This window comes from Rhinopithecus roxellana, chromosome 9 (genome assembly GCF_007565055.1).
Source record: "Rhinopithecus roxellana isolate Shanxi Qingling chromosome 9, ASM756505v1, whole genome shotgun sequence".
Lineage (NCBI taxonomy): Eukaryota > Metazoa > Chordata > Mammalia > Primates > Cercopithecidae > Rhinopithecus > Rhinopithecus roxellana.
In genome coordinates this window covers 128,659,293-128,686,203 of record NC_044557.1, presented here as the reverse complement: position 1 = coordinate 128,686,203, position 26,911 = coordinate 128,659,293, and the positions used below count along the sequence as shown (strand labels likewise).

Here is a 26,911-nt window from a genome sequence, read left to right as displayed (position 1 = left end):
TGCTGTGGTGTGATCTCAACTTACTGCAACCTCCACCTCCCAGTTCAACTGATTCTCGTGCCTCAGCCTCTTGAGTAGCTGGGACTACAGGTGTGTGCCACCATACCAGGATAATTTTTGTATTTTTAGTAGTGATGGGGTCTCACTACATTGCCCAGGCTGGTCTCGAACTTCTGGCCTCAAGTGATCTTCCCACCTCAGCCTCTCAAAGTGCTGGGATTACCAGTGTGAGCCCCTGCATCCAACCCAAACCCTCGTTATCTTCACCTGTGGTATGGAAAGTTTGTAGCCACTTGTCTGCCAAACCTGATTGGCTTATGTGGCTGGCCAGGAGGATGCTGATGGTCTGAGAGCTTATTGCAGAAAGTGTCTGCACATTCCCTTAGTATGTGTCAGGCTGAGCTAAGTTATTCTACTATTCCTTTTTAGAGCTCTAATATTGTCCCCTAATCCAGAAGTGTTTGGAGAGAATAAAAACTACCCATTCTGGTTGGGCACGGTGGCTCATGCCTGTAATCCCAGCACTTTGGGAGGCCGAGGTGGGCAGATCCCTTGAGCTCAGGAGTTGGAGACCAGCCTGGGCAACATGGCAAGAACCTGTCTCTACAAAAAATACAAAAAAGTAGCCGGGCATGGTGCCCACCTGCAAGTAGTCCCAGCTACTTGAGAGGCAGAGGCGTGAGGATTGCTTAAGCCCTGGAGGTCGAGGCTGCAGTGAGCCAAGATCGTGCCACTGAAGTCCAGCCTGGGTGACAGAGAGGTCCTGTCTCGACAAATAAACAAATGAAACAAAACAAAACAAAAATACCCATCCCCAAATAGCATCCGGCTCTCTGTGTGCCTTTCTCTTTGATGGTTTATGACTGGACTTCCTTAATCAGCTACAAAGCAAGGCTTAAAGAAATGATGGAAATACCTAGCCACAAAGAACACGTTAAAGTGGAGGAGTTAGAGGGAAGGAGAGTGTGAGAGGAATGGACGTTTGCTCCCTTCTTGTTGGATGGGCTTAAATCATGGATAGTGTCTCACATCGAATGGAGGTGGGAACAAAGCTTGGAGATAAAGGAGATGGGCTGGAAAGCAGCAGTGGGGACTGGAAGGGAACTGCTGGCTGGCCAGCCTGCAAGAAGGGGAGCTGCACATTTCACAAAAAAATACACTTATGCAGCTGGCCAGGAGGATACTCATGGTCAGAGCGAATTGCAGAAAATGTGTGCATGTACCCTTAGCATGGGAGAGGCTGAGCTAAGTGAGTCTACTCTTCCTTTTTAAGGGCTCTAATATTGTCCCCTAACCAAAAGATACGGGAATCTTAGAATGACATTTGCATTTTCAGTTATGTTAGTTATTACAAGCACACAGTCCTTATCTACTCCCAGAAAGCATTCACATTATCTTACCAGGAGATTTCATAACATAATGCAGTTAGAATATATGAAAATGAGATTCATAACCACTAAGTGTGAGGCAAAGCTAATTGTAACAAGAACCCCGAATAAAACAGGAATCTGGGTTTTACCTTTGTGTTTCCTAGAAGCCACGGCAAAAAGATAAAACAGGGGAACCTATAGCTCATAAAAGGCAGCAGGCAATTTTGACTGGAATCTCTTTCTCCTCCTCCACAGTGTATTAGAGTCTCTGCTATGCATGGGTGGGGTCTGTGATGTTTACAGCGAATCTGAGAAGTCATCCAGCCCTGTTTCCTCATTTTTCAGGGATGCAGATGGAGATTCAGAGGTGACAGTAATGTGCCCAAGGACACAGGTGTCAGAAGTGGGATTTCTCTTTTCACTGCACCAAATGACCAGCTTGGCTTGTCAGCCTGTTGTCTTATCCCACGGTGACTGTGGTCAGATGAAAAAACTCGGCTCTTGCTTCATCTGTTCCCTGCAGCTGCAGTCCCTTTGGATAGACTCAGACTTAGGGGTGGACGTGAGGCAGGGCTCATGGGCAGTCCTCAGCTGTGGCAACGACATCCACACACCAACAGCTGCATGGTGACTTTGGTCCCTTGTGGGCTCCTGCGGCTCCTCCAGCTCTGAGATACTGAGGGTTCTTCCAGGGAAACCTGCACTAGGGCAGAAGCCGCTACAGGGGCCTGTGCCTAGGATGGGGCTAATGTCAGCCATGGTGACGGGGAAGGGCTTGGCCACTGGCTGGGGCGACGCAGGCTGGGCAGGGCAGCTCTTTCCCAGACTCCTTCCAGAGTGGGCCGTTTGCAGAGTAGCTGGGCTGCCTTCTTGTGAGGATGTGGCCACTTCTGCAGCGGCGCTGAAGTACAATGTGGAACTCTGCTGTCCTTCCCCTCCTCTTGGCTCCCCACCCGTCCCCTTCCCCTGTGTCCCAGAAACAGCGCCGGCTCCTTCCTTTGGGGTGCCCACCCTCTGCGTGGCTGCTGGGTTCTGGCTGGGTGCCTCATCCTGCTGATTGCTGGCAAAAGATACGTAACTTGAGGTTTCCAATGGGTCGGCCTCTGCTTTAGGGACACTTTCAAATGCAGAGCTGTTCTCTAAGGTTGACGGGTCACGGGATGAGGATGGGAGCTCTTGCTGGGCGGACAGGGCCTTCCTCTGCAGGTCGTCCTGTTGACTCAACCCCCACGCAGGTGGACAGTAGACAGGACTGGCATCTCCAAAGGCGGCATTGATCTTAGACACATTTCCTGTTTTTAGGGCAAGTTTCACCCACAGCCAGTGGTGATGACTGAGTAAGGAGTCCTCCACAGCAACCTGGGTCCCCAGCCCAGCCTCTGGGGGGACCTGCTCAGGGGTAGGGGGCTTCCCCAAAATGGTTAGCTCATAACTTGCCCCTTGGCATGAGCCTGAGCTCTCGGTTCTCTTCCCAGCTAGAGCTGCAGCCCGGGGAGAAGCTCCTCTCTCTGTTTTATCACCTCCTGCAATGCCATAGGACTTCCTGAGGCAGCGCTGCCAGATGTCTGTGGACTTTGGATGCAGCAGGCTGTAATAAATCACCAGCGAGACACTGCCTGAAAAAGAGCAAAGCGACCACAAGGTTATGTTCTTTGAAGTCTGCATCCTCCCTGTGGTGTGCAGTTTCAGGTTCCGGCCCTTTTGTGTAGAGCAAGATAATTTGGGATCCAAAATAGGACTCTTGTTGGAGCCTCAGAACTGGCTATTTTGGGGGAATTTAAGTAGGTTCCAGCTTCTATAAGCTGTAACTATTTCTAGACTTAAACACGAATAACAAGGCTTAAATCCGATTGATTCTATGCTTTTGTCTTGAGGGCAGCTCCAGTTGAGTCATCTACATGTGTGTGCGTGTGAGTGTGCATCCATGCATGTGTGTGTGTGTGTACACACAGGTACAAAATGTTTGGTAGAAATATGCATTCAAGTAACTGGACCATACACTCCAAATTCAACTGTCAATACAGTGGTTGATGGGTTACAAAGCAGGGGGAAGGGAGGATGTAAGAAATAACCTCAAAAACAAGTAAGACCTAAACAGGTTAATCAGATTCATCAAAAACCCCATATCAAGGAATTTCCATGAACAACAACAATACTTCCTTTGTGCATAAACATCTTAATCACATTGTTGTCAGTTTAATTTATTTTGATCAGAAGTGTTGACTGCTGCAATAATTTCTTTAACAGAGCATTCCAGTAAGCCTCCCACGTTATTTCCAGTTTCCTGTTGTACTGGATAAAGAGCCTGGTTTCAGGGTGCTCATTATAAACAGCACAAAACCTGAAGTAATGCCTGAGGCCAGGAGACTGCAGCATGACGGAGCTAGAAAGACCCCTGAGGATGCCCCCCACCCCCCAATCCTCTCTTGTCTGAGGGGACTGGGAGGTCTGGGTCGAGCAGCTGGTTAGTGGCCAGGCTCAAACTTGGGAAAGAGAGATGGAATGCCTCTGTGTGCAGCGCCCCCTCTGCAGTAGGCCCTGCTCAGCCAATGTCTGCACTGTTTTGAATTCTCACAATTGCCCGGTGAGGGACATATTATCATCCTTCTTGTACAAGCAGCCACCCAAGGCCAGAAGAGATGAACAAAGGACCCTGACCACAGAAGTCCTGGGCACACTTATTCAGTGAACACAGACTTTCCAGAGGCCATGTGGTCTGGGGGTTCTTGGTGGCATCCCCAGGCTGGCACGCAGTTGGTATTCAATGAATGTTGGTCACAGGATGGAAGGAAAAGGGGAGGAGCCTGGATGCAAGCTTGTGCTCCTTGGACTATAATTTGTGATCCATCTTCCAGCTGAGGATTCCCAAGGGTCAACTGGGGAGCCAGGCGTTTGGCAGCTCCATCAGAGGCCAGAGGAGGAGCGCCAGACATGGTTCTGAGCCGGTGGCCACCTGGGTGCTGGGTGCTGCCCGCGGCTTTGGGCTCCCTACTCACTGCCCTCCTGCTGTGCCGTGGGCCAGCATACTGGCTATGAAAATGTCTTCTCACTGGAGTGGAAATGAAAGGAAACCAGGCGTCCACTCCCAGGAGTGTGACAGGTTTTTGGAGTGCTGCGGGACATCTTTTTTGAATCAGTGTTAAAATCCAGAAAGTAGATGAGGGGATGTTTGTCCCTCCCACCACACTGTGCCCCCAGGACTCAGCTATACCTCCCATGAGCTGGAAAATCCAGATGAGTTGTTAGACCTCCCGGCTGGCAAGGCCCCTTCATTCCAAGTATCACGTGGCCCCTCCCTGGGAAGGATTGCTAGAAATATGCCAGGAACACCCAGACTACCATGCAATGTGGTGAGAGGGGTGCTTCTCACCTGGGCAGCCTGATGTCCTCAGTTTCCCATAGGCCATTTATCCACACACACAGCTTAGAAATCAATGCTCTGCTATTCAAATGATTATCGTAAAAAAGACAAACCAGATGCCCATCCATGGGTCGATGGTGAAACAAGCTGTGGTCCATCCCAGCCATGGGATGCAACTCAGCCATAAAAAGCAAGGAGCTGCTGACACACAGCAACCCGGGGGGCTCTCCAGAGAGCTCCGCCAAGTGAACAAGACCGATCCCCAGGGGGCATACACTGTGGTGCTTTCACACAGCATTCTCCACGTGACAGAATAACAGAAACAGAGAACAGATGGATGGTGGCCAGGAGGGGAGGAGGGGGCAGGGCGAGAGGAATGGGGCCACAGGAAGGGTCCTCATGGCAATGGAAGGGTTCTCCCTGCACCTTGACTGTACTATGTTGAGATCCTGGCTGTGATGTTGTACCACCGTTTTGCAAGATGTTACTACTGGGGGAAAACCTGGTAATGGGTACAGGGAACTCTCTGTATTATTTCTTTTTTTTTTTTTTTTTTTTTTTTTTTGAGATGGAGTGTGTTGTCCTGTTGCCCAGGCTGGAGTGCAGTGGCCGGATCTCAGCTCACCGCAAGATCTGCCTCCTGGGTTCCCGCCATTCTCCTGTCTCAGCCTCCCCAGTAGCTGGGACTACAGGTGCCCGCCACCATGCTCGGCTAATTTTTTGTATTTTTAGTAGAGACGGGGTTTCACCGTAGTGTCAATCTCCTGATCTCGTGATCCGCCCGCCTCGGCCTCCCAAAGTGCTGGAATTACAGGTGTGAGCCAGCGCACCCAGCCTCTCTGTATTATTTCTTAAAACTACACTTTTCTAAAAAGTTTGATTTGAAAAAGAAGGGGTTGTCTCAGCCACCTGAAGCTGGAACAAGTGAGGAGCCATGATGTTTCGTGAAGAAGGACAGAGCTGAAACCCAGGGTGGTCTGTGGCTCTCAGACGCTTGTTACAAGGCCACAGCGTCTGACCCTTCTCCAGCCCGTGAATAGCCCCTGCATCTCACTAAGTACTTTGTGTCCAGATCATTCCTTTCCCAGGTCCAGGCCACTCACACAGGCCACGTCCAACCCCTGGCTGCTGTGAGCAAGAAAAGAACCCGAGGCCACTTCCAGGCACCTCTTCAGAGTGTGGGTGACAGAGAGCAGGTTCTGGAGTGAGGGCAGGAGTTGTTGCAGAGGACTGGGGAATCTTTGTCCTGGCCCGTGTTGCAGAAGCACGAGGCCCCATGTGAAATGTGCAGGTGCTCTCCTTGACGGTCCCACCGCAGGCCTGAAAGTGACAGTGGTGGAAGCCTGCTGTGCTGGGAGAGGAGGCTGGTGTCCATACCTTTCAAGTAGGAGGCGAAATCCCTGCGGAGCTCATGCCAATCTGGGAAGCGAGGTCATCACTGTGGGCACGGCACAGACCTTGGGGCCATGCATTCATAAAACGTGGCTGATTACAGCTGCCAGGCCTGTGCTGAGGCCTGCATTGGAGCTGGGCTTGAATCTCAGCTCTATCTGTTACAAACCATTGGATCTTTTGGGGACTTGACCTCCTCTGTGCCTCACCTTCCTCTCCTCCACTGCTAGGGCACCCACCTCCTGGGGTGCTTGCCTATGGGCTGCAGAGGGTGTCATGTGAGGAGGATGTGAGGAGCTCCCCAAGGTGGGAGGGGAGAGGGAGGTCACGTCCTCGACCCTGCAGGCAACTCTGGGGAGGACGGGGGCTTTGGGGTAGAGAGGGACAGCCCCAGCTTTGTGTGAGGTTCTCAGCACAATCGCAAGGCAGATGAGGCTGAGCTCAGTGTCTCATGCTCTGATGGGGACGGCTCAGCTACCCACAGTGCAGTGAGCCTGGTTCCTTGATCTCCAGTTAACCACATCTGAACTCAGTTTCCTGCCCTTTGAGCTCACTGTAAAGAAAAAAAAAAAAAAAAAATAGGTTGGGGAGGGGATGTAGATAAGAAGGCAACATTGGGGCTTACCAATCAGAAATCCAGACAGGACCCCAGCTATGGTCTGCAGGCTGGTCCACGATGCCTCCTGGAGAAAGTCAGTGGCCAAAAGCAACAGGATGATGTTCTCCAACAGCATGACCTGCGGGACCCAGGGGAGAGGCACCACACCTCTTCAGGTACAGACCACCCAGGGACCACCTCGTCCCGTGAGTCTGCAGCGGCTCCCCCTCCCCTCCATCCTGAGTACCCACTGGAGACCCCAGGCTGTTAGGGCCTTCCCAGGAGCAGGGCTGTGTCCCACTGAGACCTTCTCTGGCAAAGAGAGAGCCACTCTGTTCTCAGAGTGGCTCATTAAAGTGTCTGCAGAATCATAAAGGCCCAGGAAATGTAAGCCTCAAATGGCTGTGGGGCCGTCTTTAGAGAGTCAGTCTGGGCTGAGAGAAACTTTTATTTTCTACTTTTCATATTTCTCCATCCTCACGCTAACTGCAGGCACATATTAGTGTTGTAATTAAAGGCAGCTGCAGAGCTCATGTTGCCACTGAATTCCAGGGAGCTAGGGTCACAAACTTTCTAACAACTTCAGGATTTTGGTTCCTTAAAATAATTGCTTTGCAGCCACCAGGTAAATTCGCCTTGTGGCCACCAGGTGGCAGCAGGAGACGGGCGCTCGCAGGCTGACAAAGGAGCTTGGCACTGCAGCTGCTGCTGGTCAAAATGGCAGATGGTCCAGAAGGCTCTTTGTACCCGTCTGGGTCGGCTTATTAACTTTGCTTTCCAATTTTTAAATATAAAAATATATATCTTCATTAAAATAAGTAAATAAACTCGATGTAATTCAAAGACGATATATTTAAATACTGTGTATGTTATTTATTTTAAAATAACACTTAAATTATATACTGATTTGCTAAAACTCTTTAAAGATTTGCCAGGGTTATTCACTGGCTTCATTTTTCACTCTCAAAAATTCAAATAAGTAGATAAATTTAAAAAATTATGAGGAGCTGCTTCGTAATCCTACGAATGTCCATTCTCCCAGTCCCTCTGGGCGCCATCGGCAGGGTTTCTATACTAAAGGCCAGCAGCCAGTACAGAAGGCGCCTTTCTTTCCCCACTCCTCAGCTATGTGGTTCTGGTGGTTCAGATCCTTACATTTGTCCCAACTCCATCACCTGCCTCCTGTCTTTCCCACCATTTTCGTGGTTCTGGCCCCATGCCTTCTGCCTAGGCAGCCCCATCTTCATTCTCTCTCTGAAATCTCTCCTCCACACCAACGTCGGGGCAACCTGCTTCACCCAGAGACTGCACCTTGCCATTCCTCCCCAGTGCACCTCGAAACAGCCCCCCTTAACTTCAGGATCCAGTCCCTGCTTCTCAACAGAGCAGATGGTCCTGTTTGCCAGTTCTCCCCAATTTTCCTTTCTGGGGTCATCTTCCAGCATGCTCTCCTCAAATGACATTCCACTGACAAAGAGTGTGTTTCCTCAACCAAACTCCAGTCAGGATCCTCTGAGCCTTCTTTTCCATGAGTCTTCAACCCTGGCCAACGAGAACTCCAGACTCAGCACATATGATGCCCCTCACCTCCCCACACCGAGACACTTGAACAAACACTGACAGAGTTTCCAGCGGCTCAAGGCCTCACCCCTACGATGCTGACCTCAGTCTCCTTTAAGTTCCTGCCTAAGAAAGCGCAATGCTGCCAGGAGAATGTACTGTTTGTTCCAGCCAAAACCTGGTGCTGGGAGGATAGGACCCTGGACTTCCTTTCCGAGCAGTTACTTTAGAAAGCTTGCAATTGCAAATCGTTTCGCTGTGCTCTGAGATACACATCTTCATTACCCAGAACTGTCTCCTCAAGGACCCAAGAGCCATCTATTTAAATACAGACTCCAAGCCTGGTGGGTGCATTGCTCTAACAGGACTGACTCTTGCCTCCTGTCATAAAGAAATGAGAAATTTGTTTCTGTTCCTAACAAGGGACAAGCGCCAATGAACAAACGCAGACGGCACGCTCCCATTTACGATCCCACTTTCCTGCTTTTTGTAAATTTCCACCTCCCTGTCTCCCAAGCCCCTTGATGTTCCTCCGCCTTCCTCCTTTTTTCTCCCTTTTAAGTCCCCAGTCACCTCTGCACAACTTGAAGGTGGGTTCAGTTCATGTGGGGCTGTCTTCCCTGTGGTGATAAGACTCAGTGCAATCTGTTTTCATTGCTTTTAATGAGTGCAGGGCTTTGTTTACCTTGGACGCTGCATGCACTCACTTTCCTGTGGATTTCCAGACACTCCACGGTCTTCTGCAGCTTTGCCTGAAATGTCCTAGCCCCCTTCCACACCTTTCCTTCAGGTGAACCTCACTCACCACACAGCACCTGGTGCAAGTCCCCTCTGGAAACCCTTCCCTGACTTTCCCAGGCTCTGCCTCTTGTGTCCTGTGGAGTTTTGATAGCGTCACTTCTCTGATCACAGTGGCTGCATGGATTTGCTTATGTCTTTGTGGCCACTGAGGCACGACACTCTCACACTGTGGTGTCGAACTCCATTTTCAGCACAGGAGGAAGCTGAATGTGTGCTGATGTGAATAAACCCATGATGGATGAAAGAAGTGAGACCGGGTCTTATATTACGTTCAGAAATGACCGAGAGGCCTGCTCCCACCTCTGCGCAGGAGGTGAGGACAGGTGAGTAGCTCCTGAGCTAGGCCGGTCATAGTGTCACCTGCGGCTATCTCCAGACACGGATTCCCAGGTCCCATTCAGACCTACTGAGCCAGAATCTCTGAGGGGGAGCCTGGGGATCTCCACTGCAGAAAAGCCCCCCTGAGTGCCACTGACAACCAGCAGGGCTGATGCCCGGCTGCACTGGAGGCCCCCAGCCCCCAGTCCCCAGCCCCTGCCAGACCCTTCCAGCAGAAACCTCCTGAACCCCTGCCAGGCGGTGGCCTGTTGGTTAAGGGCCCTACAAAAAAGTGTAACAATTAACCAGGCATGGTGGTATGTGCCTGTGATCCCAGTGACTCGGGAGGCTGAGGTAGGAGGATCACTTGAGCCTAGAAGGTCGAGGCTACAGTGAGCTGTGATGGCGCTGCTGTATTCCAGCGTGGGCAACAGGGCGAGCTCTGTCTCAAAAAAACCAAAAGCCAAACAAAACGTCTTATGTTGTTACTTGAAGGGATGTGGGGGTGGTACACTCTCCAGTGGCCCAGGAATAGGCTCAACATAGGTGGGGGATCCTTGGGTGGGCCCTGGGCTGCGCTGCCCAAGGCTGCGGCTTCCAGACAGGAACTGCAGTTTCTTCCAGGGCCCACCCAGGGCCTGGGCTCTCGCAGTCTCTTTCCTCTGTGAGCTGCTGTCTCAAGGGCTGGGGCTGCGAGGGGCCCGGCACCCTCTGCAGAAGGTAATGCTTTTGAATGGCAGCACAGGTCTGTGCCAGCAGGGTGCCCATCTCAGGGAGTGGTGCCCCAGTGTGTCCACCACAGTGTGGCCTCAGGCTTCCAAGATCACAGTCTGGGCATCGCTAACCTGCCCAGAGGTACTGGCTTCAGGCGCTGGCCACTCAGCCACGTTGGATCAATGGAGATTAGCTGGGGGTATTGAGGAACAGAGGGAGAGGCTGTCTTGTGCTCTGAATGGCCCATGTCACAGAGCCAGGGTTGCCCAGCACCGTGTGGCACAGGGAGGGGCCCAGACTCAGGCCTGGGCAGTGTGCGTGGTGCAGTGTGTGGTGAGAATGCCCACCTGTCATCTCTGCCTTTTCTTCAGTTTCATGGTTGCAGCCCCACCTCAGAATGTGACTGGCAGGCACTCTCGAAATGTCAGTAGTTTAATAGGTTATCCTGGGAGTTATTTGTTATTTCACCTCTTTATGGTGATATTTGCCATCTTTACTCTCCACTTCCTTCCTCTTCCCTAACCTTCCTTCCTTCCTTCCTTCCTTCCTTCCTTCCTTCCTTCCTTCCTTCCTTCCTTCCTTCCTTCCTTCCTTCCTTCCTTCCTCCTTCCTTCTTTCTCTCCTTTCTTGCTCCCAATGTCTCTTTCATTTATTGTAAATTATTATTTATCTTTCAGAGCATCTACATCTATCTACCTGTGCCAGGCACCAGACTCTTGGCTTTCTATCCATCATCTTATCAATCCTAGCAACAACCATTTCAGAGATGCAAAAAAACTGGGTGTGGGGGTCGGGGGAGCCCCGATGACTCTCATACAGTTCAGAACTGAAAGATCCTGGTATCAAGCCCTAGCTGGTTGGGCACCAAGTCCTAAGGCCCATGCTCCCCACCACACGCTGCTGGGATCCGGATCCAAGCCACCGGGCTGGGATGGCCTGGCCTGGAGGGTCTGTGCACAGGGAGAGAGATAAGGACACTCGTGCCACTGTGGTAGATCTCACTCCGAATGTAATGGTGTCTGATTTCTGTTTTTACTGTTTAATCGCTCGACTCAGTGATCTAGTGACTGTATGAGACAGCTGGGAAGAAAGAATGATTTGCTTTCTTTGCTTCTGTAACAGCCCTCAAACTCCTGGGAGATGACATGGCGACTGAGGTGAGAATGTGACAAACGCAAGCAAACAAGGTGGCAGGTGTCAAACTCCTCCTTATTGAACTCCTGCTTATCTGGGTGTTGGCAGATGGGATGTCCACCTATGAATAAGCCACTTCAGCAAATTGGCCGAGAAAATCAAGATTCCACTTTGTTCACGTGGGGATCATGTGGGTTGGGGGGCTGCTCATGCATGACCTGGACCCTGTCGCATGTGAACCTACCTACAACACACATGCTGTTATGCTTGGTGTTCAGCTGTGGAAGCTGAGGTTGGTGAGGCTCAGTAATGTGTCCAACGTCACAAGTCCTGTGAGCTCTGTCCGGCTCCATAGCCTATGAGGTCACTGTGCTTTATGGGTTCAAAAATCAGCAGGTGTCCAGGATGTTCCCCTTTCCTGGATGGCAGCTGCATCCTGCCTTTATCTTCACCCAGGTCTCTACCCTGGAATGCCTGACTCCTCCCTCAAAAGTCTCACCTTTTCATGTTAATAATGGCCACAATTTATGGGTTATTTTGTGCCAGCTAGTTATGTATATTGTTTTATTTGGTCTTTATAGGAACCCTGCAAAGTATGTAGATCTTATTTAATCTTCACAGGAACACTGAGAGGGTGACTTATTCCTAGTGTGCATGAAGAAGTAGGTTCAGACAGTTTAAATTCTTGGCTGAAGCCAGTTGGTGGTAGCAGCCAGCAGAGCTGGGCTCCAGTGCAAGTTTTCTGACTCTAAAACCCGTGCCCCCACCTACGTGGTTATATTTTCTCTCCTTTTCCCATTATAATCCAGCTCAATCTCCACTGTCCATCTGAAAGTCTCTAGGTCATCCTGATGAGAGGTGATGCTGGCAGCTACTCCTATGAGTCCCAGACATTTTTTTTCTCTCTTGGCACCTAGCCACATTCTATCTGATTTTAGTTATTTGGGTGCCTACTTACTTTCCAAGTATTATAATTTTTTTTTAATAGGAAGAAATCTGTACTGCCCTCAAAGCAATCTGAAGAAGCATGAAGCCACTTTTGTGTTTCTGATACTCTCTAGGGCTATGCCTGGATCTTAATCATAAACACCTAATAAAAATGGAGTTGATTAACAAAGACATTGAGTATATGATATAATACCGTTGAATTGTAATGATATTCAGCAGGTGGGCCGATGTAGAGAAGGCGTCACCAAATATGCCTCAGTTGTTGCCACATTGAATGCGGGGCCACAACTGGAGATCGGGTTACTATTTTCAAAACCTGTCATCTCTGTTCAAGACTATAATTTCTTTAAGAATTTTTCTTAAACTAAGCTATTCCTTCTTCAAGAGATAGGTGTGCACTGGTGCACACACAAACACACCCCCCCACACACCCATACACACCCATACACACCCTACTTGCTGTATACACTGTAAAAGTTAGGATGAAGAAAAGTGCCACTTGCCATGTAGAATGTGACCATCCTATTTCTGGAAGGGCTGTCCCAGAAGCTGAGGTAGCAGAGGATGTACACGGCCCCCACGAGCAGGTTGAACAGCCTCCAGTGGCAGGTGCTATCGATGATGTCACTCTGCTGGGCGACGAGCCAGAATGTCATCACCAGCCAGTGGGCACCTGCAGAGAATCCAGGTGCAGATGTCAGGGTCCACACAGGGAGGTGGGGGGACAAGCATGGACACAGAGACCAGGGGCTGGAAGCCTCTCCGACCACATTTGACTCAGCCTCCAAGAAGAGACATCAAAACCCAGAAGAGATCTGAGGGGGACAGAAAACCAACGCAGTTTGTCTTTGCATGTATTATCCCATTTTATTCTTATGAAGGGTATCTGACCTAATTCGAAGATGACAAAAGAAAGACTAGCTTCAATAACACTTGCCAAATATTGTATACCTATGCCCTTTTTGTTCCAAAAAGTGTTTAAAGAGGCAGTTATAATACTGACTGCCAATTATTTTAAAATTGTTACAAGAGCTAAAAACCTCCACATCCAAAGGAAAGAACTCTATGTGGTGCAGCTCTAATTTTTATTCCCATATTTTAAGATGAGTAAATCATTCTGGATTTCAAGCTGACTTTTTAAAAAAAGAATAACAAAATAGCTAATCTCTCTTTAGAAGCACAGTTTTTTTTTTTCAAAAAAATTATCTTTTCTGCCAATAACTGTATTTAATGTTTGATCTAGGCCCAAGAGCCAAATATTTCTTAATGTCTCCAATTCTCTTAAAACAAGAGTACACTGTTCCTTCTTGCAGAATATATTCACTGATGACCAGAGATGACAGCTCTCCTTGGCAGGGACACACAGGCCCTATTCAGGGAGCCTCCAGAGCCAGAAAGACTCTCTGTCATTGCCATTCATATGTGTGTGCCTAGACTGAGGGAGGAGGGAGGGCTTGGATTTAGTGGAGCTGTCCTATTTGCAACAGAGGAGATGTCCGAGATTCGGCATTCAAAGGAAATGGTGCACTTTTGGAGGCTATGTGTGGTATCACATATATACTGTATATTTTTATATCAGGTGAGGCAAGTGGGACCTTGTACCTCCCTCCTGTTTGACTGACAGTTTTTCTACATAAAAGATTTCGGCCTATAACACAGAACAGTCTCCTGAGAAGTTCTCTGCTCCAGATTTAGCTGGGAGTTTTGAGGGCTGGGATGTCTAAGCTAAGGATATCCCAAGACAGCCAGCACGCATTCCTTCCTGCTCTGGATGTGTACTCATCGGGAGCTGCAGTCTAGACCTCCATGCTCTTGAATCTGGGCTGGCTGTGCTTGCTTTGACCAGCAGAATACAGCAGAAGCAATGCTGAGCCAGTTCTGAGCCTAATTTTACAGAAGACTAGCAGTTCCCAGTTCCTCTCCATTGGAATTTTCAGCTGCTAATTCCTGTCAAGGCTCCCTATGAATCCGAACACCTGCTACCCCACTGCCATCTCTGAGGCCCCCCAAGCTTCAAGATCCATTCAGCGGAGAGCCCAGTCAGCCTGCAGGCCTGGGATTGAGGATCATAAGTGGTTATTCTTGAGACCTTCATTTCTGGATTGGTTTTTTATGCAGCAACAGATGACCAGATCATTAGCTCAGCTCACCTGCAACCACCAAAACCCAAACGTGGTAGGCTTTGTAGAACAGAACCAGACTCAGCACGCGGGTTCCCAACATGCCCATCCTCCAGAGCTGCTGGCAGAAGAGGGCGGCCCATGGCACGGCCAGGTGGCCTGGCTTCATGAAGCCCATGAAGCGAGTGTAGGACACCAGTGCCCAGGAGAGAGGAGGACCAGGAGAACAGGGTGCTCACCCCTGCAAGGGAAGCAGAAAGACGTGGTATGCTTTGAAGGTTCCGAAGTGATAGTACCTTGTGAAGATTTACTCATGGCATTTCTTTAATGGGATGTGTAACCTCTTGCTAAAGCCTAGCTGAACAGAGGGTATCACTAACCCCTCACCTTGACTAACAGGTAACATAACAACTCTATGTCCAAATACACACGTCTATATTCAGGAAGAAACGGGGATATGCAGGAAATATTTCCACTGCACAATGTACTAAATGCTCTTCCCAGCAAATGGGCTGGACTCTTTCTTTCTATGCCCTTTAAGAAAAATGTCCCACTTCCTGATCCTCTAAGCCCGCTGTGTATAACAGAGCTGATTCTACAAGGCTCTGAACATGGCTCCACCCCAAATGTACTTTGCTGTTTGATCCATATGACGGAGGTTTAATAAAAGAACCAAAACATCCAATGGTGTCAGGCTCTTTGATAAATATGGATGGAAGGACAGGACAGTCATGTATGTGATGCATTTAATTTATGCGTATGCAATTGTGGACACTCAGCAAAAGGGAAGGGAGAGATGAAGATGGAAGGGGAGAGGTGGGGAGGGAGAGATGGGGAGGGGAGGGAAGGGGAGGGGAGAAAAGGGGAAAGCAGGAGGGAGAGGGAGAGGGAAACAAGAAGCGACTGAGAGAAACATGGAGAGACATAATGACAATGCGAATGGCCTCAAATGAGTGGGAGCTAGAGACAAATATTGCTGAGGCCTGCATTGTTCTCAGTTTCCACATGGCTTTGAAGGCATAAGCCTCTGGCTTTGTAAAGAAGTTTCTCTTTCTTTCTCCTTCCCTCCCTTCCTTCCTTCCTTCCTTCCTTCCTTCCTTCCTTCCTTCCTTCCTTCCTTCCTTCCTTTCTTTCTCTCTTTCTCTCTTTCTCTCTCTCTCTCTCTGTCTCTCTTTCTCTTTCTTCTCTCTCTCTCTCTCTCTCTCTCTCTCTCTCTCTCTCTCTCTTTCTTTCTTTCCTTCTTTCTTTCCAGGGTCTCACTGTGTCACCTGGACTGGAGTGCAGTGGTGCAACACAGCTCACTGCAGCCTCAAACTCCTGGCCTCAAGTCATGCTCCCACCTCAGCCTCGTGAATAGCTGGGACTACAACTGCACGCCACCATGCCTGGCTAATTTCTGTATTTTTTGGTACAGATGGGTTTTCGCCAGGCTGAGGCTGGTCTTGAGCTCCTGGGCTCAAGCAATCCGCCCACCTCAGCTTCCCAAAGTGCTGGGACTACAGGTGTGAGTGTTGTGCCCGGCCAAGAATTATTCTAATGACTAAAGATACAAGAAAAACATGCGCATTGAGTTGATGGACAGGCAGTCTTTCCAAGGCGTTTTCAGGGTAATTTTGATTATGAGCAATTTCTATCTTATGGGCTGACTTTAGAACATGACCCTTAAGAAAGAAGGGAGCCAACTCTCTGTAAACTCAATGCACCAGCAAAAGCCAGTTTTAAGCATCATCTTGGGCTAGTGAGCTCCAGGTGCCCTAATGCTCCTAAGCAGAGGAAATCTCGAAGGGAGGGTTTTGCTAAAGAGGTTCACGTTCCTGTCCCCCTTCGGCTGCCAGACAGTCTGTGTTCTGTGGTGAAAGTTACTCACCTGGCACAATATCTGTGAAGCCTGAGGCTAGAAAAACATATGTCTGAAGCAGCAGGTGGGGTCCAGTCTGCAGCAGGGCCTCCAACAGTCGAAGGGCCGACAGGTCAGCCTCCTGCAGCTGCAGCCAGCCTCGATGGGGAGCCTCCTGTTCCTTCTGCAGAGCAGTCAGCACAGCGTCCCAGTGCCTAGGGAACAGCGGAGGGCACGTGACCGGGAGCCAGACTGTGGTGAGCTTCAGTAGGACCAGCTTTCATTTAGAGACATACTACATGCTAAGCAATATCCTATGCCCTTACTAGTCACCTAGATTACTAGTTAGTCTCCTGCCAGGCACTGACTAGAAGCAGAAGACGTCAATTCTATGTAAGTTCCCTGAGTCCCATGGTGCTCAGCCAGGCCACACTCTCCCCACGTTTAGTACCCCAGTACCTGACCCGGGGGCTCTTTGAGCTGCAGCGGCTGCATGGCAAGGGAACCCAGGCTGCCAGCTCTGTGAGACTCGGCAATCACCCTGACCTGAGTCCTTCCCCGGAGCCTTTTGGGATGGGAATTCATTTATTGACAGATGTTTGTTGCAAGGTACTGTGTTGTCATCTCTTTGGAGGACAAAAAGATGAAAAGGTCTCATAGAATGTAGAACTCTGGGCTGCTAAGCCTGGGGCACATGAAGAGCAGACAGGGAAGAAGGATCTGGGGGCTTTGCTGGGGGGTGGCCAGGGATCCAGGTGGCTGGAGCACCATGCGGAGCTTGGAGGCTGATGTGGTTGGTCCCAGTGAAGCAGATCAGGGCCCTGAACCTCAGGCTATGGGGTTTGGATTTTGCTCTGGAAAAATGAATTTGGCAGAGGTATATGTACTATTTGGGGTATGAGATGAATGTGTATGTATGTGTGTGTCTATGTATGTGTGCATGCATACTGCAAGTGCATGTATATGTGTGCACACACATGTGGTGTATATGTGCTTGTGTGTGTATGTATCTGCATGTGCATGTATGCATGTGTGTGTACAAGTGTGCAAAACATGTGCATATATATATGCATTATGTGCGTGCATATGTATAGTGTGTATGTGTATATATGTGTGTGCATGCAGGTACATGTGTGTCTATTCATGTATGTGTGCAGTGTGCATGTGTAGCATGTGCAATGTGAGTGTGTGTGTGCATGCATGTAGTGTGTGTGTGTATGAATAGGCGATAGGGACATCAGGAGGAAATAGAGCTAATAGAATACTTCTAGCAGTAATTAGTGAAGGGTGAGTGAGAAGGGAGTCTTAGGAATGGAAAGTGGGGAGCAGGTGCAGAAAATAGTGGGGTTGGAGATCAGGATTTGATGACTGAACAGGGGAGATGAGGGAGGTTGCAGTGGCTTTGAGGTTTCAGGCCTAAATGACTTGGAAATGGTGGTGCTACTGACGGAATTAAGCCAGGTGAGGAGTGCTGGATTGGCTACAACATGAATTTCTTTAGCAGTGAGGAATGTGAGGATGGGTGGAGCCCCCATAAGGAGAGATCTGGATGACCAGTTGTGGTTGAGGGACTGGAAGCGGCCAGAAGAGACTGTGTGAAGACAGCAGAGGCCAAGGACAGCACCCTGGGGTCTGTTCCCACTAAGGGGTCTGGATACTAAAGGAACACCAGCAAGGGTGGGTGGAGGCCAAGAACCAGGCAGCAGAGAGAGCTGCTGATGTCTGCACTGTGGATTACAGGATGGGGTGGCCCAAGGCCACGGGGACACATCAGCTCACCCAGCCTGGGTGGCCCTCCTAGGCTCTCGGAAAAGGAACCAAGCATCAGAGAAAGAAGTCAGAACATGTCCTCGCTTCATTCTGTTCCCCATGAGCCTGTGCCAGACACCTTTGTTGGAAACTTCATCTCATGAGTAGAAAGTGGCACAGGCCACCTTCCTTGCAACCTGAAGAGCCATATAGAACCCATGACGACGAAGCCACTCCCCAGCCACACCTGCGGGCTCTCAGACTTGGAGTCTCACCTGGGGGTAAGATTTCGCCACCACCCACCAATTCCTCTCTGGGTCTCTCCCGCAGCAGCAACAAGGAGACAACCACAGCCGCCTGCACACAAGCCTGGTGCCCAGCAAACCCACCGGATTCTGCTTCCCTGTCTTGTCCAAGTTAAGAACTAGAGGTCACTTCAATTTAGCAGCTCCCGAAGTCAAGCTGGACGCATGTCGAAGGTCACCTGCAAAACTCCCTCTAGAGACCCCTAAGGCTCTGACTGGCAGGTGACAAGCTGGACCCTGATGGCTGGCAAACATTTCTACGTCCAGAGCAGAAGATTCGGGGAGTCCTCTTGGAAATGGCTTTATTCATGGTGCTGAGATCCCAGGACAGATGTCTAAGAAAAACAACTTTCCTTTTTCATGATTGGGAATCCTGGAGTGAACCCATTTCTTACTGTGTCTTGATTCCTGATATAAACTCAATGTTAAGAAAAACATATGACACTAAAACATGTAACCATGAGGGCAGGCAGTAGCTTTCTTTTCACTCTCAAATCATTTGTTCCTGACACGGGGTAGTTTCCTCTTCTTGCTCTTCCAGAAAGCTTTGTTTGTTCAATATGCATTTTTCTTGGGCTTTGAAAAGCCCACCTACTACAGACCACAGGAGAAGCAAGAGAAATGAATCCCAGCTTTTTGGGAGGCCAAGGCAGGAGGATTGCTTGAGCTTAGGAGTTTGAGATCAGCCCTGGCAACATAAGGAGACCCCATGTCTACAAATCAAAAAAAAAATTAGCTGAGATAGTGGTGGGTGCCTGTAGTACCAGCTACTCAGGAGGCTGAGGTAGGAGGATCACTTGAACCAAGAAGGTCAAGGGTGCGAGTGAGCCATAATTATGCCACTGCACTCCAACCTGGGTGACACAGCAAGAAGACTCTCACAAAAAAAAAAAAAAAAGTAAGAGAAATGAAAGATGTCTTTTAGAAACCTAAGATTCAGCGTGGAAAGAAAACATATAAATGTGAAAAGCTTAAAGAGGAAGAAATGTATCAAAAGTATCAAAATGAGTGGCTTGGGTAGTAGTGGAATCAGAGTCACAGGGAGAGGGAATAAGGTGGTCAGGGAAGGCTTCCTGGAAGAGGAGGACAGGCAAACTCTGGACAAGTAGATGGTAGGAACAGCCTAAAGGAGTGTCTGGGGTCAGTGGCACAGGGTACAAGGCACTGAAATGAAGGCCCATGTCTGGGAATAGCGAGTATCTGGTGCTTGGTAAGGTGGGGGAGGCAGGAGAGGCTGAGTCGTGGGGCTACCCTTGTAAGAAACAGAGGACCAGTGGGAACGTGACTAGCCCGGTTTTCTGAAACGACATGTCTCGAACCCATTGCAGAGGGAGAAATTCAGGCTGAGACCCCTGGACAGCCACTAGGGAAGCTGGGGTGAAAGCTGAGGCGGGATGGAGAGCATGGGGGTTTGGTCACTAGGTCCTATGAGATGGTGTCCGACATCTGTCCTCACAGTCACTGCATCATTCCAGGTCCTTATCAGTTCTTGCCTGGATTTCTGGATGCCCGCCTGGACCGTGTCCCTCCCAACTCTGTTCCATTTTATTGTCCCTGGCGCCATCTGTCTATAGGCTTATTTGCCCATATTATTCCTTTGCTCAAACCCTTCCAACAGGTCTCCAGTGCCTGAGGATAAAATCCAAACTCCTTATCCCAGTAGAAAAGTATCTTCACGGTCCAGCCCATTTATCTCCTGCCACATTCCTGCCATCTAGCAAATTCTTACCCCCTAGTCTCAATAAGCTTCTCCTAATTTCCTAAACACACCACTTCTGGAACGCATCTATGTCTTTGCACCAGCGGCTGCAGCTTTCTGTGTCGGAAATGCCTGTTCCCTCCCTACACTGATGGAACTCGCAGCATCCTTCAAGCCTCACTCAAGGGCTCCTGAGGCAGGACTCGGCCCTCCAGCACTAGGGCTATATTTTATATACTTTTAAATATTAAATCTCCACTCATTTATGCTGAACCTGTCTTACATACCTTTAGAGTTTACCTTAACTTTGCTTTTGAGAACTTTGAATTTTCACTAAAGAAAAATTGCTAAACCAAGATGCACGCTAAGGATGAGATAGGCATTCTTCTGTCATCTCAGGCTGAGTTTACAAATGGATTTATGGGCTTAAAAAGAAAGATGAGAAAGGTGTTGGTAACATACAGTATTCAAGTGGAAGCAAAAAACCTAAGTGGAAAAAAGTAATGGTCTTTGAATAAGTAGTCACCAATGTTAGGTTCTCTTGAACAGAGTCAGACTTAAAATTAACATAGTATGTATTGTTGGGAACGTTAAAAAGAATACACTTATGGCTTAAATTCTTGCATTTATTTATTCATTTATTTACTTATTTATTTATTCATTCATTTATTTGAGACAGAGTCTCATTCTGTTGCCTAGGCTGTAGTGCAGTGGCGTAATCTCAGCTCACTGTAACCTCTGCTTCCCAGGTTCAAGTGATTCTCATGCCTCAGCCTCCTGAGTAGGAGGCATTCAGGTGTGAGTGCCCAAGCCTGGCTATTTTTTCTATTTTTAGTAGAAATGGGGTTTCAAACATGTTGGCCAGGCTGGTGTAGAATTCCTGGCCTCAAGAGATCAACCTGCCTCCACCTCCTAAAGCACTGGGATTACATGTGTGAGCCATCACGCCAGGCCAAATCCTTGCTTTTTTTTTTTTTTTTTTTTTTTTTTTGAGACAGAGTCTCGCTCTGTCGCCCAGGCTGGAGTCCACTGGCGCCATCTCAGCTCACTGCAAGCTCCGCCTCCCGGGTTCACGCCATTCTCCTGCCTCAGCCTCCCGAGTAGCTGGGACTATAGGAGTCCGCCACCACACCCGGCTAAATTTTTGTATTTTTAGTAGAGACGGGGTTTCACCATGTTAGCCAGGATGGTATCGATCTCCTGACCTCATGATCCGCCCGCCTCAGCCTCCCAAAGTGCTGGGATTATAGGCGTGAGCCACCGCGCCCGGCTGCCTTTTCAACTATTTTACCAGCTTGACAAGGTTGATTGTTCCAGGTAGACAAGCATATAATCATCTGCAGAGGATGAGTGTCTCACTCTTCCCTTCTGCTAGTTACATGATCTTATTTCCTTCAGTTTCCTTATACATTAGGTATATACCCTCCAACACAATATTAAACAGTAGTTGTAATGCTGAGCATGCTTGTCTTCTTATCTGTGAGCCACCACGCCCGGTTAAATTTTTTTATTTTTTATTTTTTGTATTTTTAGTAGAGACAGGGTTTCAGTGTTAGCCAGGATGGTCTCGATCTCCTGACCTCGTGACCCACCCGCCTCGGCCTCCCAAAATGCTGGGATTACAGGCGTGAGCCACGGCACCTGGCCTCAATCCTTGCATTTTTATAAGTAACTTTGTGTTTTACTGGATTTTCAGTTAGTAGATTCTTTTGTATTTTGTTATGAGGACACTCAAAGGGACCTATATTCTTAGGCAATTCAAAATTGTGCAAAACACAATTGTTTTGGCTCCCCCTACAGGTCCTTTTGCAGAACTGCAATTCGGAAAGCTGGATTGCTTCACTAAAACACCACTTTACTCAGTGTTTTCTTTGAACCCAATGTGCTAGTTTCAGGATAAGGAACAGATCTACTGTTGTCTATTTTAACTTCCAAAGCTTTCCTCCATGGAAGTAAATTTCTGTTTTTTGGTTCATGTTTAACCTGAGAAACACTGCAAATCTTGCGGCTTTTATGCTTGCACTGGCTGTTACAAACCTTAGGGCCAAATTGTGACCTGCTTCCAATAACTGTGCATTCTGGCCCTATCTTGTTTTCTAACACTTCATCTCTATACCTGGCCTTTCTCACTTCTTTTCTTTTCTTTTTTGTTCTTTTAAGGATGTGTATTTTTAAAGTCACCTTAACCTCTTTTTAAAAACAAGAATAAATATACATGACTAATGGTTTTTCCTAATTTATAATTTTCATGTATCTCTTCACTTATCTATATGAGTTCACTAGTATATACCGGATTATTCAAGTTAGTTTTTTTAATATACACCAGAAAATCATGGCATCACTTAAGAAAATTAAGAGTGCATGGGAAAGACAGTGTGGGGTCCACTGTGAAATACCAGCAGCATGAATCTGGACACACCATGGTCCCCTGGCAGTCGCCATCTCTGAGGTAGGCAGTGGATTCCATGGGGCCTGAGGGTCCACACAGCCTCAGAAGGCAGATTTGTCTAACCATTACCTGGGAAGCTTCTCTAAGTGATCACCTGGGCTTACCTCTCTGTTTGGGCTACCAAACATGTGCTTATGGTAGCTGACTCACTCAACAGGCCTCTGTCCTCGAGGGCTCATGCCTTATGACTGTGATGGTCAAAGCCAAGTAAGACCCAGAGCCCTTATGGATTGATTACTGGGCTGGGCCGATCAGGGAAGGGGACGACAATGGCAGCCAGGCCACAGGAGAGGCTCTAATCCTACGAGGCCCTTGGAAAGATCCTTCTCTGCCTTCTCCCCCATGGAAGGAAGGGTCCTATCTTTTCGGAGGAACGGCCGCTTGAACACAAAGGCCCAGCTTTGGCAAAATGCCTGTGGCTGCAAATATGCTTTTGGTGCGGTTAGAGGTTTAGGGTCCAACTCTGAGGGTCCAGTGAAATTGAGAGTGGGTGCTTGAAGTCTTTCTCAGAAGCACCCTCTACCTCCTAGCTGAGATTCTACTCTGGGTGGGATGGCATCATTTCCTGCTCGCAATGATGCTCCATGTGGGGCTCAACATTCATTTCAGTGCCTCCGGAGAAAGTCTTGGGAACAGTTTGCAGGCATAAGCCGCCAGGACACAGAGCAGCATTGGCCATGACCCCTTGAACCCTCTTCCAACCCTCGGTGCCCATGATTTAATGAACACTTGAGCTGCAGGGCTTCGCTGCTCTGATCCCTGAATTTTTCTCCCTTAAAAAAAATCCTGTGTCCGGGTGCAGCTGCTCACGCCTGTAATCCCAGCACTTTGGGAGGCCAAGGTGGGCGGATCACGAGATTAGGAGATGGAGACCATGCTGTCTAACACGGTGAAATCCTGTCTCTACTAAAAATACATTAGCTGGGCATGGTGGCATGTGCCTGTAGTCCCAGCTACTTGAGAAGCTGAAGCAGGAGAATCGCTTGAATCCAGGAGGTGGAGGTTGCAGTGAGCCGAGATCACGCCACTGCACTCCAGCCTGGGTAACAGAGTGAGACTCTGTCTCAAAAAACAAAACAAAACAAAACAAAAATCCCTATCAACCCAATGGAATTATAAGGCAGCAGCTGACAGCTGAAATGTGCCCTTGATATAAACTCACTGATACATCTCTTCTCATAGCTCCTTGAATCTAGGTTCTCAAGGTAGAAAAAATCAGCCCTCACCTGTTGAGATGGTCTGTGGATCACAGATAAGCCCACCAGGCCCCAGAACTATCCCTGGCTACTTCTTTAGACAAAAAACTAGCCCTGGCATCCAAATGACTTTTTCCTGAGATGAAGTCTTGAAGCAAATGTCAACAGACTGGCTTCATTGCCTAGTCTGTGGTTCACTAAAGCTATGCCACCTTCCTATTCTAAGGTGACAGGTGTGCAGATGGAACTGCCTTAAGCAAGTTGCTTTATAAGGAACTAACAGCTCAACCAACAAATCAAAACAGCAAGACAGGACTTCAACTGAAGACAAGAAAAAGCCTTTCATAAGGTCACAGCTGCACAGAGAAAGTGCAGGCAGGAGCCGGGGGTGCCAATATCAGAGCAGGGGTTTGCTATGGCAGCTTTGAACCTCTTCCCAATGCCGAACTTTTATGACCTTGAGGACAGAACCCACATGGACAGAAGAGTCCTCCCACTGCACTTGTGCAATTGTGCTCCAGAGGTGAAAGATGTAGCTGTTCTTACCGCTTCCAAACACCAAGCTGTAGGAGGTGCAGCATCACCAAGGAGCAATGCCCTTGATGCCCGTCTGCTCGGAACCACAGGTAGCTCAGGGCCTGGACCAAAAACCCGGGCAGGAGGACAGCAAGGGCAAGCCACCCCCACAGAAGCCGCCCTGTGGTGAAGTAGTAAGCCATAGTGTAGAGGCCTAGGGGAGAAGGGGAAAGGCAAGCAGGTTATTGGAAGGCTGGAGTGAGTGTGGGTACCTGTATTTTAAACAATTTAACATTTTCTGGATGTTATGATGTCCTGATCTCTTAAAACTTTTCTGGCTGGGGAGTGACTGCCCCTCCCAAGGCTAGCAATTATTTGAGTTAGCAAAGGGCCCAGCCAGGGGCTTACCTTTGACATGGGAACTAAATCTAGCCAGAGCCAGACCTCCCCTACCTGGCCCATATCCCCCAAAAGCTGAACTTCTTTTGCCTTAATCATCCCAGGGCCCAGTGCCAGGCAACCAGGGACCACCCTTATACCCCAAAGCCACAGAAATTATTCAAAGAGCTAATCTGAAGCTGGTGCCCTGCCCCAGCAAAGGGTCTGGCCTCAACTTCCCGTGGTTCCTATCTCCTGCCTCCTGATCACGCTGGTGCTGGTGACATTGCCCTGTGGCCCAGCATGGTGTGCCATGTCTCCTGTCCTAGGACTTGTGAGTACAACAACTTTGCTTTCCAGAGTCTCTCCTGTGTCTCATCTTGTGGCCACACCTAACTATCTCATTAAAAACAAAACCAAAGCACTTTGGGAGGCTGAGGCGGGCAGATTGCTTGACGTCAGGAGTTCAAGACCAGTCTGGGCCACATGGCGAAACTCCCTCTCTATTAAAAATACAAAACTTAGCAAGTGTGGTGGCTGCGTGCCTGTAATACCAGCTACTCCGGGTGGCTGAGGCACCAGAATGGCTTCAACTCAGAAGGCAGAGTTTGCAGTGAGCAGAGATTGCACCACTGCATTCCAGCCTGGGCCACAGAGCGAGACTCTTGTCTCAAAACAAAACAAAACAGTAACCAACCAACACAGTGTCCCCATCACCAGCAAGAGTCTCCTAGGAGCAGCCTGGGAGCCCGCAGAGCCTCTGGCAACAGGGACAGGCATGCACTAAATGACAGTGTCAGGGCTTTCCAGAGCTGCTGGGCAATACACCACATGTGCGAAGTGCCTAGCATCTTGTGCATCCTCGAGAACGATGACACCTCCTCTCTGGTTGGTTGGTTGGTTGGTTGGTGATGGTGGTTGGGTACCGTTACACAGTGGAGAGAGGATCTGCACTCCCCAGTCAATAACTCCACACTACGGAACCGTTAGTCCCTGTGGGGTCACAGCTCGCTCTGTGGGTCCCTCTTCTACTTTCACATGGGGAACTCCCTGGCCTGGAACTCTGGGCCTCCCCGGTACTCCTAGCACCCCCTCCTGAGGGTTGTCTGAGGTTGATCTTGGAGGCGGTGCGCTAGTAGAGGCACTGCACACAGGCATCCTTTCATACAACTGTTACTTAGGCTTTCCAATAGTAAAGTTCTATGTGGATGAATGAAGACAAGCCGCGGATTTTAGGGAAACTGCGAAAACTGCCCCGAGGTACAGCTGCGGACGCTGCAGCTCTGGACCGCGGGGTCCGGGCACAGGCAGCCCTTCCATAGTGCCCAGACTGGGTCCGGCTCTCACCACCCCGAGCGTTCTGCGGCAGCCTCCCTTGGACAAAAAGCCTTGGGTGCTGCAGGGCTGGGGAATGCTAACAACCAGGCCGTGCCCAGCTGGAGGACGAGGGAAGACACCTGGAGTGGGTGCCGACCCCCGCGGGTCCTGTCTCAGCCCTTCGCGTCCGGGGCGCGGAGCCAGAGCGCTTGCGCGTCCTCTGCGAGCTTCCTGCTCTGCGCGCCTCGGAAACAGCCGGACGTGCGGGGACGCCAGTGAACTCATGGAAAAGTCCCCAGGCAGCGTCCCCAGGGTCCTCTCTCTTCTCCCCCAGGGACTCTGCCCCGGAAGAGGCGTCCGCAGGGAGCCCGGCGGAAGTGGGCGGAGACGCTCCTTCCGGCACTGAAGGAGTTACGAATTTAAACCAGAAGGGCGCGAAAAATGGGGCCATTTTGCTCCGCCGCGGCTGGCGTGCTCTGGGCTTCCCCCTCAACAAAGGTGGCCCCGGAGGGCCGCGTCCCGCCCTGTCCTAAACCCCGAAGCGGGGTCGCTGTCCTACAGGGCCGCGTGGATGCCGAGTCCTGTCCCCCTCCTCCCGCCACCCCTCCTGCGAGCAGCCTCCAAGTCGCAGGGTCCCCCTGGCCGGCGGGGAGTCGGGGGAGAGCCTGGGCGCCCCCAGACTTGCGCTCAGCACATCTTGGCATCGCAGCACTTTGCAAAGCTTGTGAGGGAAGGAAGGGCGGATACATCTCCCCCAGTTCTGCGAGGGGATCTTGCATGCGTGGGGTAGGGGGATCGTGCAGGGGCGGGAGGAAGGCGAGCACCAGTCGGGGGGCGGGGGACCGAGCATAGGTGGAGGAAAATCATGCATCCGTGGGGGGATCGTGCATGCGTGGGCATCCACTAAGGACAGGCGGACGTGCTCGGCAGGTGGGGTGGCTACCACCGTGCGTCACCGGCGCGCAGTGCTGGGCGCAGGCCGGGGCAGTGCCCGTCCAGGCAAAGGCCGCCTGTGCAGCTCCAGCGCCGGGGTGGGGTGGGGGGCTGCAGGGGTGAGCACAGCCTCGGGCTGCCGCACTCACGCGCGCTCTGCTCGGCCGCCTGCAGCAGGGCGGACAGCCCCAGGAGCCCCGCGTGCATCCTCCGCGC

At 49.8% G+C, this 26,911-nt stretch overlaps 1 protein-coding gene across 1 annotated transcript; it reads right to left on the bottom strand.

The window, feature by feature from the left end:
- Positions 1–744: 744 nt before the first annotated feature.
- XKR5 (XK related 5) lies at positions 745–26,902 on the bottom strand. Its single transcript, XM_010381385.2, is given in 8 exon segments — positions 745–2,986; positions 6,749–6,860; positions 12,700–12,869; positions 14,347–14,527; positions 14,529–14,557; positions 16,184–16,368; positions 24,098–24,281; positions 26,845–26,902. Coding segments are annotated over 8 exon segments (2,055 nt in total). The 3' UTR covers positions 745–1,850.
- Positions 26,903–26,911: the final 9 nt, after the last annotated feature.